The following is a 14454-nucleotide window of genomic DNA, read 5'->3' as shown; positions in this document are numbered from 1 at the left end:
TGTCCTTATCCATAGGTGTATGATTTTTGTCCAGTCTCTTCCCGTACCCCCCACACAGACACCCCTTTCCCCCTGAGAATTATCAATCCACTCCCATTCTATGCCTCTGATTCTATTATATTCACCAGTTTATTCTGTTCATCAGATTTTTAATTCACTTGACTTTTAGATTCACTTGTTGATAGATATGTATTTGTTCATAATTTTTATCTTTACTTTTTTCTTCTTTTTCCTCTTTTTAAAGAATACCTTTCAGCATTTCATATAATACTGGTTTGGTGGTGATGAACTCCTTTAGCTTTTTCTTATCTGTGAAGCTCTTTATCTGCCTTTCAATTCTGAATGATAACTTTGCTGGGTAAAGCAGTCTTGGTTGTAGGTTCTTGCTGTTCATCACTTTGAATATTTCTTGCCACTCCCATCTGGCCTGCATAGTTTCTGTTGAGAAATCAGCTGGTAATCGTATGAGTGCTCCCTTGTAGGTAACTAACTGTTTTTCTCTTGCTGCTTGTAAGATTCTCTCTTTGTCTTTTGTCCTTGGCATTTTAATTATGATGTGTCTTGGTGTGGTCCTCTTTGGATTCCTTTTGTTTGGGGTTCTGTGTGCTTCCTGGATTTGTAAGTCTATTTCTTTCCTCAGGTGGGGTAAGTTTTCGGTCATTATTTCTTCAAATAGGTTTTCAGCTTCTTGCTCTCTCTCTTCTTCTGGTACCCCCATAATTCTGATGTTGGTACGCTTGAAGTTGTCCCAGAGGCTTCTTACACTATCTTCAACTTTCTGAATTCTCCTCTCTTCTTGCTTCTCTGGAGGAGTGTCCTTTGCCTCTTTGTATTCCAAATCTTTGAGTTGATTCTTGCGTTCCTGTAGTTTGCTGTTGGGTCTCTGTATAATATTTTTTATTTCAGTCAGTGTATATTTAATTTCTAGTTGGTCCTTTTTCATATCCTCAAGGGTCTCATTAAATTTATCGGCCTTTTCCATGAAATTCTTGAAAAACCTTATAACCGTGGTTTTGAACTCTATGTCCATTCGTTTGTTCTCCTCCATTTCTTTCGTTTGGGATCTGTTTCCTTGCCTCCTCATTTTCTCTGCTTCCCTGAGTTGGTTGGGTAGCTTTGTGTACTAGGTGTCTTATTGGTTCAACGGGTCAGCCTCCCAGTTATCTGAGGTGGACACTCTTGGTGTACCCCTTTGTGTACTGTGTGTATAGCCTTGTTGTAGTTAAGTCTTGATTGTTGTTGGTGTCACTGGGTGGAATTCACCTCCAGGCCAATTGGCTGTGAGGACCCGCTGTGTCTATAATGGGAAAATTGCTGTGCAGGAGACACGTTTATGGGGCAGGACTTGTTCCAGTAGGGCTTTGGTGCTCACTGAGTCTGCCTCTTGAATGTGTCCCTTATGAGAGTGGTTGAAATCTGGTGTCGTCTCACACTGACCACTAGATACCCTAGTTTCTGGATCTCCAATGGGGTGCAGGTCAGCTACTGTCTATGAGGCCCCTTATCAGGAGCTACAGCAAGAACTAGTTTTCTCCTCTTTGCTTGGGCGGTTTTGGAGCTGTCTGACTGGAGCTGCAGTTAATTTGGTTAAGCTGCCACGGAACAGGCCATTTATATGCAAAAGCCACTGTCTGGAGCCTGGGTGGGTTTGTAGAAGTGCAGGGTGGAGTCTCAGGGCGGGGTGGGGTCTCTGGGGCTAGGGTGTGGCAAACGGTAATGGCTGCCGTCAGCTCTCTCTGCCTTCCTGCGTTTCCAAGTCCCTGCGTCCCTCGCTTCAGCGCAGTAAACACTGATTGCTGGGCGCACCTCTGCAAAAAGTCACTCTCACTTTCCACCCCGATGGCAGAGAGTCCAGCTTCTCCCCGTAGGCGTCTGGGTCCCCCGCGTGTCCCCAGAAACTGGATTTCAGAGTGATCGGGAGCTTGTCTCCCTTCGGGTTGAAGAAAAGCTGCGCATCCAGTCGCCCGCCACCAGCCTGATTCGCGCGCCTCCGTACCTCAGCTTTTCAGCGTATGTGCTCCTTTCTCTCCTTAGTTGTAAATCTTCCACTCAGCCAGCTTTCCCATGGTTCTGGGTGGTAGACGTTTTGTCTTTTAGTTGTATTTTTGAAATTGTTGTGCGAGGCTGCAGTTGTTTAACTTTGCCGCCATCTCGGTTCCGCCTCTGTCATTAATTTTTGACAGTTTGAATAAAATGTGTTTTGGAGAAGATATTTCTTTGTTGATAAAATTAGTTGTTCTGTTAGCTTCCTTTATTCCAAAGTCCAGTTCGTTCCACAGGCTTGGGAAGTTCTCATCAATTATTTCTCTGGGTAGGCTGTTCCCTTCTCCCTTGCTTCTCCTTCTGGCATATCTATTATCCTTATGTTCCTCTTTCTAATGGAGTCAAATAGGTCTCGTAGAGTTCTTTTATTTTTAAAAACTCTTCTTTTCTTCCTTCTAGTTTCTGTCTTTGTGTTTGCTAATACTCACTTAAACAATGAAGTTCTTCATCTCCAGATTTTTTGTTTGGTTCTTTTTGAAAGTTTTAATCTTTTTGGTAAAGTACTCCTTATGTTCATTAATTTTATTTTTGAGGTCATTGAACTGCCTTTCTGAGTTCTCCTGTAACTCACTGAGCTTCTTCACAACTGCAGTCTTAAATTCTCTATCATTTAAGTGACAATCTTCCATGACTTTGGCTTCTGGAGACTTTTCATTTTCTTTAAGTGCTCCCATGTTACCTTAATTGTTCATGATACTTGATGGATTGTTTCTCTGACACAAATTTGAGCTATTCAGCTATTTTCTTGTTTAGATACTGTTTTGATCTCAACAATTCAGCAGGTTGACAGGCAGGGTACTTTTTTTTTTTTTTCTTCAGTAGATGTTGTTATAGCACAAGTTTTTGTTTTCTCTTACTTGCACTATTTGTGCCTCTGGGATTACAGTGGATTGGTATTATTTCAGTTAAGGAAAATGCCATGTATGCACTGGGTTAATGGGTGTCCTCTGTGACTGGCTTGCTTGGGTTACGGGGCATCACCACTGTGATGGGGGAAATAGAGAACTGGTGTGGCAGGCAGTAGAGAACTTTGTGATCTCCTAGAGCTATTTCCTTTTCACTAATTGTCACTGGCCCTGCTGCTGATAGAATTGGTGGGGCAAGGGAGGCAAATTTGTAATCTCATGGCTCCACCTCTCTGCCAGCAATCAATGTAGGCACTGTTGTACAGCTTTCTCTACCTGGCTGTTTGGATGGGTGGAAAGTTTGCCATGTTGTGGCTCCATCCTCTGCCAGCAATGGCTGTTGGCACCACTGAACTGTTTAAGAGTTCCCAGCCACCTCTACTGGGGCTTGCCATGATGGGGAGAGAGGAAGGGAGATGCCTTTTCTCGGAGGAACACTGCTTCTGAACCTCTTATACTCTAGGTGGTAATGTGAGGGATGCAGCTCGACTTCCCCACTACTACCATTCTCTCTGGAGCTGCAGTGGGCACCCAACTGTGTCTGCAGCCGTCATTCCTGTCCTTCTCCTTGTCGCACTTCCACATCTCATTCCAATAGGCCCACCTTTAGATGTACCGCTGGGTGAATCATTCAGGTATGTTTGTGTGTTAAACAGGGAATCCTTTGTTGAGTTATAGTTGTCTGATTTGTTGTAAATTTAAGGATAGAAACAAAGGAATCTTCTTACTCTGCCATGTGGCTGATGTCACACTATTATTTCTTTTCCATCATGGCTACTCTATGTCCGGGCTCTTTATTTTGGTTAGTTTCCTGGTTTTATGATTATGTCCTTTTTAAAGAAAAGCTCATGGATACTATAGTCCCTCCAGTTATTACATGTTTGAAAATGTCTATTTGTGTTTTCATGCTTGAATGTCATATTGGGTTAGTGTAAAGTTTCTGGGTATAGACTTTCTATCTCTGAGAAAGTTGTAAACATTGTTTCACAGTCTTCCAGTATTTATTTTTACTGGAGGTATCTGAGCCAAGACTGATTTTTGCCCTCGTCTGGTGACTTGCATTTTGAAAAATGAACCCTCTCCCCAATAAGCTTTTTTTTTTTTTTTAATATATTTTATTGATTTTTTTTTTTTTACAGAGATGAAGAGAGAGGGATAGAGAGTTAGAAACATCAATGAGAGAGAAACATCGATCAGCTGCCTCTTGCACACCCCCTACTGGGGATGTGCCCGCAACCAAGGTACATGCCCTTGACCGGAATCGAACCTGGGACCCTTGAGTCCGCAGGCCGATGCTCTAGCCACTGAGCCAAACCGGTTTTGGCCCCAATAAGCTTTTATTTATCTTTGAATTCTGGTATATTCACCACACATATCTGGGGTCAATCATTACGAGTATTTCCTAGATTATAAGAGAATCTTGTATAAGAGAATCTGATCTTTCAGAGTTAGGTCTTCTTTTATTTCAAAAAAGCTTTTTTATTATCTTTGAATTTTTTCCTATTCTGTTTGCCCTATCCAATATATGTCATATCCCTTTTGTTTTTCTTACATACACCTAATTTTCTTTCTGATACTTATTTTGTTCATAGGATAATTTTATTAATCTTCCTATTAGACACTTAGATTGTCTCAAAGTTTTCACTGTTACAAATATCCACACATGTTCTTAACAGCAGTAATGTTGTTTCATAAGATCAGTAAAATTGCCCTAATTCTTCCTAAAGATGCTCAGTGCCAAAAACCTTTAAGTCATGTTTGTGAATCCACTTGCCTGTCTTTTCTTCATATGCAGTCTTGGGATAATTAATGAATGATGAATGATTTTAAGGGTTTCCCAGTCATTATCATAAAAATGAGATATACCCTAGTTTTGTGACTAAACATATTAAGGAAATCTTCAGATTAAAGAAAGTGGTTTGGTGATGGCTTCGTCATTACTCTCAAAAAAGATACTGAAGACTTAATGGTAGGGGTGACAAATGGTATAGTCTCTATGCAGGACTAACTGATATTATCTATTGAGCTGGATATATTCTGTTTATCTCTCTAGATCTACTCTCCCCCTAGCTCTGTGTCCGAGGAGGGTGACCCAAATGGACCACATCAGTGGGTTCTCTTATCTTTCGGTTTCTGGTTGGAAGCCAATGGAAAGCGCTAGCAGGATACAGTCAGGTGACCATCTCCATAGTTACTATTTTCAAGTTCCGATGATGGTTTCATCTCCTTGTTCTTTTAGGCCTAGCAATGGAAATGGCTCCATACTGTTGCTAGTTTTGGATGTCTGCATCATTTCTTGTTGGTTTTTCTAAAATCCTCCTACAGCTTTGCAAGTATGCTATGTTTGCTACATACACATCTAGTAATTTATCCTACATGAGTATAAAGTAACAGGTATATGAAATTATTCTTTGTGGCACACTCTCTCTCTGGGAAGCATGCCCACGCCATTCCCTTCCCCCTATTCTTCGCCCACTTCTTCCTCACAGGTATGCATCTCATAAACGCTAAAGAACATCAGGAGACTTGCATTTAGGAGAGCAATAGGCAGCAGCAGCTCATCCAAGGCTAACCCTATGAACACATCTCCAAGGCCCTCTTTCCTCTGACTTCCCAGAGAACTAAGGCAGCCCAGCCTAGGCCTCTATTGTTGCTTCCTCTATGCTAAGCACTTCCTTGTTTCACTGTCCCCAGCTTTTATAAATGTACACTCATAGTAAAAAAAAATTATTCATTGCAACGTTATATTTCTAAAGTGAACTATTAAAATATAATGTCCACATACAGAGGATTGTAAAATAACAGTATAATGACACAGTAGACTATTATGTAACTGTAAAAAACTTAAAACATTGATTAGATATATCTATAAAATAGTTTCCAATTTATTGGCTTGTTTTTTCCCCCATCCTTCAGTTATTCTTTTAGTAATTTATTCCTCATACACTCATGGCCCCCAAAATATTTGTGAAGTCTCATTTATATCTCAGTGATCACAAAATACAAGTGTTTATTTTTCCATGCTGTTCTTCTAATCTTTGCTGTTATTGTTTTTAGCTTTATTGAGGTTTACGTGATATACAAAAAAATTCTACATATTTAATGCATACTTCTTGATGAGTTTGGACATAATTACATCTGTGATGTCATTACTATGACCAAGGTACTAAGCATATCCATTATCTCCAAAAATTTCCCTGTATTTGTGTGTGTTTTAATATATTTTTATTGATTTTAGAGAAGGGAGAGGGAGAGAGAGATAGAAACATCAATGATGAGAGAGAATCATTGATTGACTGCCTCCTGCATGCACCACACTGGGGATCGAGGCCACAACCCAGGCATGTGCCCTTGACCGGAATTGGACCTCGGACCCTTCCGTCCACAGGCCAATGCTCTATCCACTGATCCAAATAAGCTAGGACTGTGTGTGTGTGTGTTGTAGGAACATTTAACATGAGCTCTATCCTTTTAATATATTTCATAAGTGTACAATATCATATTTTTAACCATAGGTTGTATACTAGCAGGTCTCTAGAACTTATTCATCTTGTATAATAGAAACTTTTTAAAAATATATATTTTATTGATTTTTTACAGAGAGGAAGGGAGAGGGATAGAGAGTTAAAAACATCAATGGGAGAGAAACATCGGTCAGCTGCCTCCTGCACACCTCCTACTGGGGATGTGCCTGCAACCAAGGTACATGCCCTTGACCGGAATCGAACCTAGGACCTTTCAGTCTGCAGGCCGAACCTATTCACTGAGCCAAACCAGTTAGGGCATTGTATAATAGAAACTTTATGTAAGTATGGAAAAGGCATGGTACCAAGCTGTGGATATAATATGCTACCATATGTGTAAGAAAAAAAAAAAAAAAGAATGTACATTTGCTTTTACACACACACACACACACACACACGTGTATCTATCTCTCCATATATGTACCTATATGCAACAGAGAGTGAGAATGTGAGGAAGAGAGTTTTTGGAAGGGTACAAAATAAATTATAACAGTGGTTGTTTTAAGGGAGGAAAACTGAATAGTAAACTTTCGACTATTGTTTCTTTGAATATTAAATCATATGAGTGTACTGCTAATTAAAAAATGCATTATTTTAATAATAAGTATTCATTGAGAGCCTTAGAGAAACAATGACTAAAGAAGAATTAGAGAAGGAATCCCTAGGTGATGGAAAGAGCCAATAAATTATAAAGTTATGAAATGTTCTAAGCAGTGAAAGTCTCATGACTTAATTTCTTACCATGGTCCTTTTATGGGATAATACACTATTACAAATTCTATGTAGAAGTTATTTCCTGTTCAGGGTTGAATGCAGAAGACCATATATGATAAAGATTTGTTTTAAACATGATCATCTTTTATTATTTAAAAAAGCTTTTCAGTTCTTCTGGCCTCCTTCCATATTTACAGAGTAGTATGACTGCCCAACAATCTTAGTTTCCAGTGAAAGGTACAACTTCATTAAAGGAAATAGGACATGAGAAGACTCTTCAGGAAATTAAGAAGGAAAGAGAAAGACTGCTGGGGGAAATATTCACTCAACTAAAGTTGTTTAAAATCACTCATGTTTATGATAATCAAAAATTGTAAAAATAGGAAAGGATTACTAGCTTGATTTTTTAAGGTGGTTTTAGTATTTCCTGATATGGTTACCTCTGCTAAAAAGTTCCACAAGACACAGGGAGATTCACTTACCCTTCCTGGAACTGTGCTTGGGCAGACTCCTCCGCTACAAGCGTCTCATACTCCTCAGCAGCAAACCTGTCCCAGTCGGAGGGCTCAGGCATGTCATTCTCCACATCCTGATTGCAAAGAGTACCGCCACAGAAAAGAAAAATAATTAAAGACAAAGAACTGGAGATAGGTTTATGGATCACTGAAAAAAACCTATCAGAAAATGTTTCAACATGTTAAAAAAAGTGCTAAAGTAATATACTCGTAAAGTGATTTTCCACACCTCCAATCACAAAATTATAGTCAACTGTCCATCAGCTAAATTCTTTACGTCTACATTCTTTAGCCTTGTAATCAGAGACCTTTTTCTAGACCCTTCCTCCCTGACACTTTGCCCAAGAGCTACCTGCATATGCAATCCCTTCCTCTGGCAAATTTTTACTGCTTCTTTAAAAATCCAGGTTAGCCCTAGCCAGTTTGGCTCAGTGGAAAGAGTATTGGCCTGCGGACCGAAGAGTCCCAGGTTCAATTCTGGTCAAGGGCACATGCCCAGATTGTGGGCTTGATCCCCAGTGGGGGATGTGCAGGAGGCAGCCAATCAATGATTCTCTGTCATTATTGATGTTTCTATCTATCTCTCCCTCTCCCTTCATCTCTGAAATCAATAAAAATATATTATAAATAAATAAATAAATACGTAAAATAAAATCCAGGTCAGATACCATGTCATCTCTGCTGTCTTCCTGGAAACAGCCCTTCTCCCTAACATCATTTCCTTTGCTATACTGTATATGCTTGGTTTCCTCCTCTTACTCTTCTATCTTTTTCATCTCTATGTACCTATTCTTTATATACTAAGTCTTCTTCATTTCTATATAACCAGTGTCTCTTCAACAGTGCCTAGAATTTAACTGAGCACTTTCTGACTATTTTTTTTTTTTTGCACATCAGAACAAATTTAATTAGCTCCTCCGATAAAGAAAAGTAAAATTTAAAGGTAAAATTTAACAGTAAAATTTATAACACAAAAGAAACAAAGGGGGAAAAGGCCATTTTCTTTTCCTTCCATAATATGGACAGCATCTTGGATTATATATTCCAGGTAAAATATCCTATCTAATAATAGACAAATATGCAAATTGACCATACCTCCGACACGCCCACCATCCAATCAGAGCGAGTATGCAAATTAACCCAAACCAAGATAGCTACAGCCACAGAGAGCAAGGTTTCCTAGGTAACAGAGGAAGCCAAGGTTTCCGCCTGCCCTTGCCAGGCCTAAGCCTCCACTCAAGCTACAAAGTTTCAATTATAGAAGGTAAACAAATTCAAACAAATGGCAGAATGGAGCTTGAGAGAGCAGGCCAGGGTTGCCACAAGCAACAGGGGAAGCAAAGCTTTCTGCACACCCTGGCCGGGCCCACCTGCTTAAGGCAACAAAGTTTCAATTATAACCCCAACACAAATGGCTGCCGGCCTCGGAGGGAGCCCCAGGCTTGGCTCCGCTCCAGGCTACAAAGTTTCAATTGTAGAAGGAAAATAAATTCCAGATACCAGGGCCTCCGCTTGGGTTGCCAGGGGGCGTGGCCAGCCTGCAAACCACCACAGGCCCCTCGCTCAGGCCGCCCAACACCCCAAGGGAACCCCCACCTGATCCGGGACGCCCTTCAGGGCAAACCAGCTAGCCCCCACCCCTGTACCAGGCCTCTATCCTATCTAATAAAAGAGTAATATGCAGACTGATCATCACTGCAACACACAATATAGCTGCCCCCATGTGGTCAAAGATCCTGCCCCCATGTGGACACAAGATAGCCACCACAAGATGGCCAGCAGGAGAGGGCAGTTGGGAGGCACCCTGCCTGCAAGGGAGGGCAGTTGGAGGTGATCAACCCTGCAGGAGAGGGCAGTTAGGGGTGACCAGGCTGGCAGAGGAGGGAAGTTGGGGGCAAACAGGCTGGCAGCAGAGTGGTTAGGGGGTGATCAAGCTGGCAGGCAGAAGCAGTTAGGGGCAATCAGGAAGGCAGGCAGGCAAGCAGTTGGGAGCCAGCAGTCCTGGATTGTGAGAGGGATGTCTGACTGCCCGTTTAGGGATCCGACTGCCCACCGGGATTGGGCCTAAACGGGCAGTCAGACATCCCTCGAGGGGTCTCATATTGGAGAGGGTACAGGCTGGGCTGAGGGACAACCCCCCTCCGTGCACGAATTTCGTGCACCGGGCCTCTAGTGTTTTTCTATAATGATAATGAGTTAGCCTTTTCCTAGGATGTAGGGTTAATTATGCCTAGAAGTGTGCAAATACCTAAAAATTGATCATACAATGTGTTAATTATTACACTTAATCCATTTTAGGGACCCCAACACCAACCTTTTAACATTCTGAAATTTGCATGCATTTTTAGACTTACAATTGGCAATGAGTATTTGTATTTAGGAGGTGATCTTTGTATTCTTACTACTATTCAGGTCAAAAAGTTATGCAAAATGTAGAAGGAAAAGACTGTAAAAGTTTCCTGTTGTACTCCCGTATGACTCAACTGAAACAGTCTTTTTGTATTAACATAATTTTTACTTTTAAAACGGGGGAATGAATGTTGAAGGGGAAGTGGTGATATTTTTGTTTATTTTTGGACATGGGTCATATGTCCAGGTTTTCTGAGGGTCCATAGGCTTTTGTATGGGGAAGTGTGCTCCTCTGTTTTAGGTGTAGAATGATTTCAAACTGATAGTCATGAACAGTGATCATTAACACTTGAAAAAGTGCTACATTATCTGAAGTTCGTTTATCATAGAGAGCTTCTAGTTGTCATTATGATGAGAAAGCTATTTCCAGGTCATCCCAGAAATGCATGATACAATTAAATCAAGTCCAATATACTTTCTAATACAGATGTACCTTTTGATATATTTTTAAAATTAGACGTTTTTTCAAACACATTGTTTTGTAACTAGTTTCTAATATATATGTAAATGCACATGGGCCATACAATTCACTCAATGGCAGGCAGATGCAGGTTATCTAAAAACTTGATTAGATGTCTGGAGAGATGTGCTCTAGGTCCTTTATACTCTCTTTTTCAGTATGTGATGAAATGTTTTATTTTTTAAAATATATTTTATTGATTTATTACAGTGAAGAAGAGAGATGGATAGAGAGTTAGAAACATCGATGAGAGAGAAACATCGACCAGCTGCCTTTTGCACACCCCCTACTGGGGATGTGCCCGCAACCAAGGTACATGCCCTTGATCGGAACCGAACCTGGGACCTTTCAGTCCACAGGCCGACGCTCTATCCACTGAGCCAACCAGTTTTGGCGTGATGAAATGTTTTAAATGTTACCTCTTTAGCCCTAACTGGTTTGGCTCAGTGGATAGAGCGTCGGCCTGTGGACTCAAAGGTCCCAGGTTCAATTCCGGTCAAGGGCATGTACCTTGGTTGTGGGCACATCCCCAGTAGGGGGTGTGCAGGAGGCAGCTGATCGATGTTTCTCTCTCATCGATGTTTCTAACTCTCCCTCGCCCTTCTTCTCTGTAAAAAATCAATAAAATATATTTTAAAAAATGTTACCTCTTTAAATGTCAAGTTCTTGCAGACAGAAACCATTTTTATCTGTAGCACACAGCCCCTGATATTACAACTCTCAAATAAAAGTTAAAATTATACTGTACCTTCTGGACTGCAAAGGGATCTCTCTGTTCATGGTCTAAGTATTTCTCCAGATTAAAGAAAGTGTCATAAAAGATGTGAGCCATTCTGCATCTCTTAAGATCTCGTAGAGTTATTTTGCCTACATAAAAACACAGAGCTGGTAAATGCCAAGACCTGTTTTGGCAAGTGAAAAAAACTTCTACTGAAGTTTAAAAAGTGTATGTAAACATTATATGTATACATTTATCCGACTTCGTCTGGAAGGACATCTGGCCTAATTAGACCGGATGTCCTTCCGGATGAAGCCGGGGCTGGGAGGGAAGCCCGGGTCCTGGGTGCCTGCCAGCGGCCGGAGGGAAGCCCAGGTCCCAGGTACCAGAGGGAAGCTGGTGCCAGCAGCTGGGGGAAGGAAGGCCTACTCTTGCACGAATTTCATGAACCGGGCCTCTAGTTTTATTATAAAAGTCCCATTTCTTTCCTTTTTGAGGTAAAATTCACATTACATAAAATTCACTATTTTAAAGTATTTTAAGTGGCTTTTAGTACACTCAGTGTTGTGTAACCATCACCACGATTGATTTCCTTAACATTTTCTTCACCTTTCAAAAGGGAACTCCATACTCATCAAGCAGTCCCTCCTCCATCTCTTTTTACTACCGCCCTCGAGCCCCTTGAAATCACTAGTTTCTGTTTCCATGGAAAAAAATCCCATTTCTTAAACAGGATTTGCCATCAAATGTTGGTTCCACATTAATAGTAAAGGAGAAACTTAAAAACTGTATTTTGGAAGCCTGCATGAAAGACTGTAGAGTTAAATAATTTAGGACAATCAGGATTACATGCCCCACTCTGTTACATAGGTGAACAGTGAAAATGGCACTTTACGCAATGTTACCATCACTGGCTGGCTTCACCAGGTCAAGCATCTGGCACAGCAAATCATGGAATGGCAAGGGCTCGATGCCCATGGCTTCCATCCGTTCACACTGCTCCTCATAGAAATACTCCAGCTCGTACATGGAGAGCACACCATCCCCATCCACATCCATGCAGCGGAACCAATACTCGATGCTAGGAGAGAGGGACACTCATTAGCAATGGCCTGTAAAGGTCCTTTATTCATTCAGATTTATTATTGCCCACCTTTTAAAATATAAGTTACAGCCCTAACCGATTTGGCTCAGTGGATAAAGCGTTGGCCTGTGGAGTGAAAGGTCCCAGGTCGATTCTGGTCAAGGGCATGTACCTTGGTTGTGGGCACATCCCCAGTAGGAGGTGTGCAGGAGGCAGCTGATTGATGTTTCTCTCTCATCGATGTTTCTAACTCTCTATCCCTCTCCCTTCCTCTCTGTAAAACATCAATAAAATCTATTTAAAAAAATAAATAAAATAAAAGTTTCATATGTGTGCGATCACCTCACACCTGCCTGTAAGAAAGGCTATCATAAAAAAATCAACAAACAAGTGTTGACGAGGATGTGGAGAAAGGGAACTCTCATGCACTGTTGATGGGAATGCAGATTGGTGCAGCCACTGTGGAAAACAGTATAGCGTTTCCTCAAAAAAATTAAAAATGGAACTGTCTTTTCGATTCAGCAATTCCACTTCTAGGAATATATTCAAAGAAACCTGAAATACTAATTTGAAAGAATATATGCTCCTCTATGTTCATTACAGCATTATTTACAACTAGAGGCCCAGTGCATGAATTTGTGTACAGGTGGGGTCCCTCGGATTGGCCAGTGATCAAGGTCCATCAGGGCCAATTGGAGCCAGCCAGCCGGGGAGAGGGGCCGCGGGAGGCTGGCTGTGGGAGCGCACTGACCAACGGGGTAGCTCCTGCATTGAGCGTATGCCCCCTGGTGGTCAGTGCGCATCATAGCTACCGGCCAGTCGTTCGGTTAACAGGTTGTAACAGTCGCCTAAGCTTTTATATATATACTAGTAGCCCTGCGCATGAATCCGTGTGCCAGTAGTTCGCTGCCGCCCTCCAATAGCTCTCCGCCCGATGCCCCACCCTCCTGTTGCTCCTACCGCCCCCCTCCCCCGCCCCCCTCATAGCTTGCTGCCCTGCCCCCTCCTGTAGCTCTCCGCCCACTGCCCCACCCTCCTGCTGATCAGTGATCTGGTCGTTACGCGGTCGGTCGTTACGCTTCACAGCATAATGACCATTTGCATATTACCTCTTTATTATATAGGCTAGATAGCCAAGATTTGGAAACAGTGCAAGTGTCCATCAATTGATGAGTGGGTAAAAAAGTTGTCATACATTTATACAATGGAATACTACTCAGCTATAAAAATGAAAAAAATCCTACCTTTTGCAACAGCATGGATAAACTTGGAGAGTATTATCCTAAGTTAAATAAGCCATTCAGAGAAAGACAAGTACCATATGATTTCACTTATATGTGGAATCTAATGAACAAAACAAACTAACAAAGTGGAGGCAGACTTATGGATACAGAGAACAGACTAATAGCTGTCAGAGAGGAGCGGTGTGGGGGCCTGCGTGAGAACGGTGAAGGAATTAAGCAAAGAAAAAAAGACTTATGGACACAGACAACAATATGGTGATTGCCAGAGAGGAGGAGTGGGGGAGATAGAAGAAGGAAAAAGGGGGATAAATGGTGACAGAAGAAGACTTGCCTTGGGGTGGTAAACTCACAATACAATATACAGATGATATAGTGTAGAATTGTATACCTGAAACCTGTATAATTTTACCCCAATAAATTCAATTAAAAAATAAAAGTTACATATGTGTATAAAGTTCAGACTCAGAAATAGTTTTATAAAATTTGTAAGGAGAGTGGAATCTAAGTAACAAAATAAACTGATGAACGGAGTGGATCCAGAGACATGGAGAGGGTGGGCGGGTGGGAGGTAATCAACCACAGACCTTCTATGCATATGTGCATAACCCATGGACACAGACAATAGGATGCTAAAGGCCTGGGGCGGGTTGGGGGGGGGCTGGAGGGGACCAATGGGGGGGAAAGGGGACATATGTAATACTTTTAACAATAAAGATTTAAAGAGAAAAAAAATTGTAAGGAGAAATGGCAGACCCATTCTTTATTTTTCCTTCCCCAGAACCAACCACTTTCTACAACTGATTATTATGGTTTTTATCTTTATTATTTTCAGACTAGA

The 14454-nt window shown here is 41.4% G+C and overlaps 1 protein-coding gene across 4 annotated transcripts in view; it reads right to left on the bottom strand.

The window, feature by feature from the left end:
• Positions 1-14454, bottom strand: part of PPP2R3A (protein phosphatase 2 regulatory subunit B''alpha) — a 148724-nt gene that overhangs the window by 19507 nt on the left and 114763 nt on the right. For all 4 annotated transcript variants that reach the window (XM_079795331.1, XM_079795329.1, XM_079795330.1 and 1 more), the window contains 3 exons: positions 12194-12369; positions 11319-11437; positions 7669-7775 (listed from right to left, as the gene is read on the bottom strand). In XM_079795331.1, the coding sequence (XP_079651457.1) occupies positions 7669-7775; positions 11319-11437; positions 12194-12369 (402 nt within the window). The remainder of the gene's footprint in view (positions 1-7668; positions 7776-11318; positions 11438-12193; positions 12370-14454) is intronic.

This window comes from Cnephaeus nilssonii (genome assembly GCF_951640355.1).
Source record: "Cnephaeus nilssonii genome assembly, chromosome: 17".
NCBI lineage: Eukaryota > Metazoa > Chordata > Mammalia > Chiroptera > Vespertilionidae > Cnephaeus > Cnephaeus nilssonii.
Note: the sequence above shows the minus strand (reverse complement) of the source record. Positions and strands in the feature narration are given on the sequence as shown.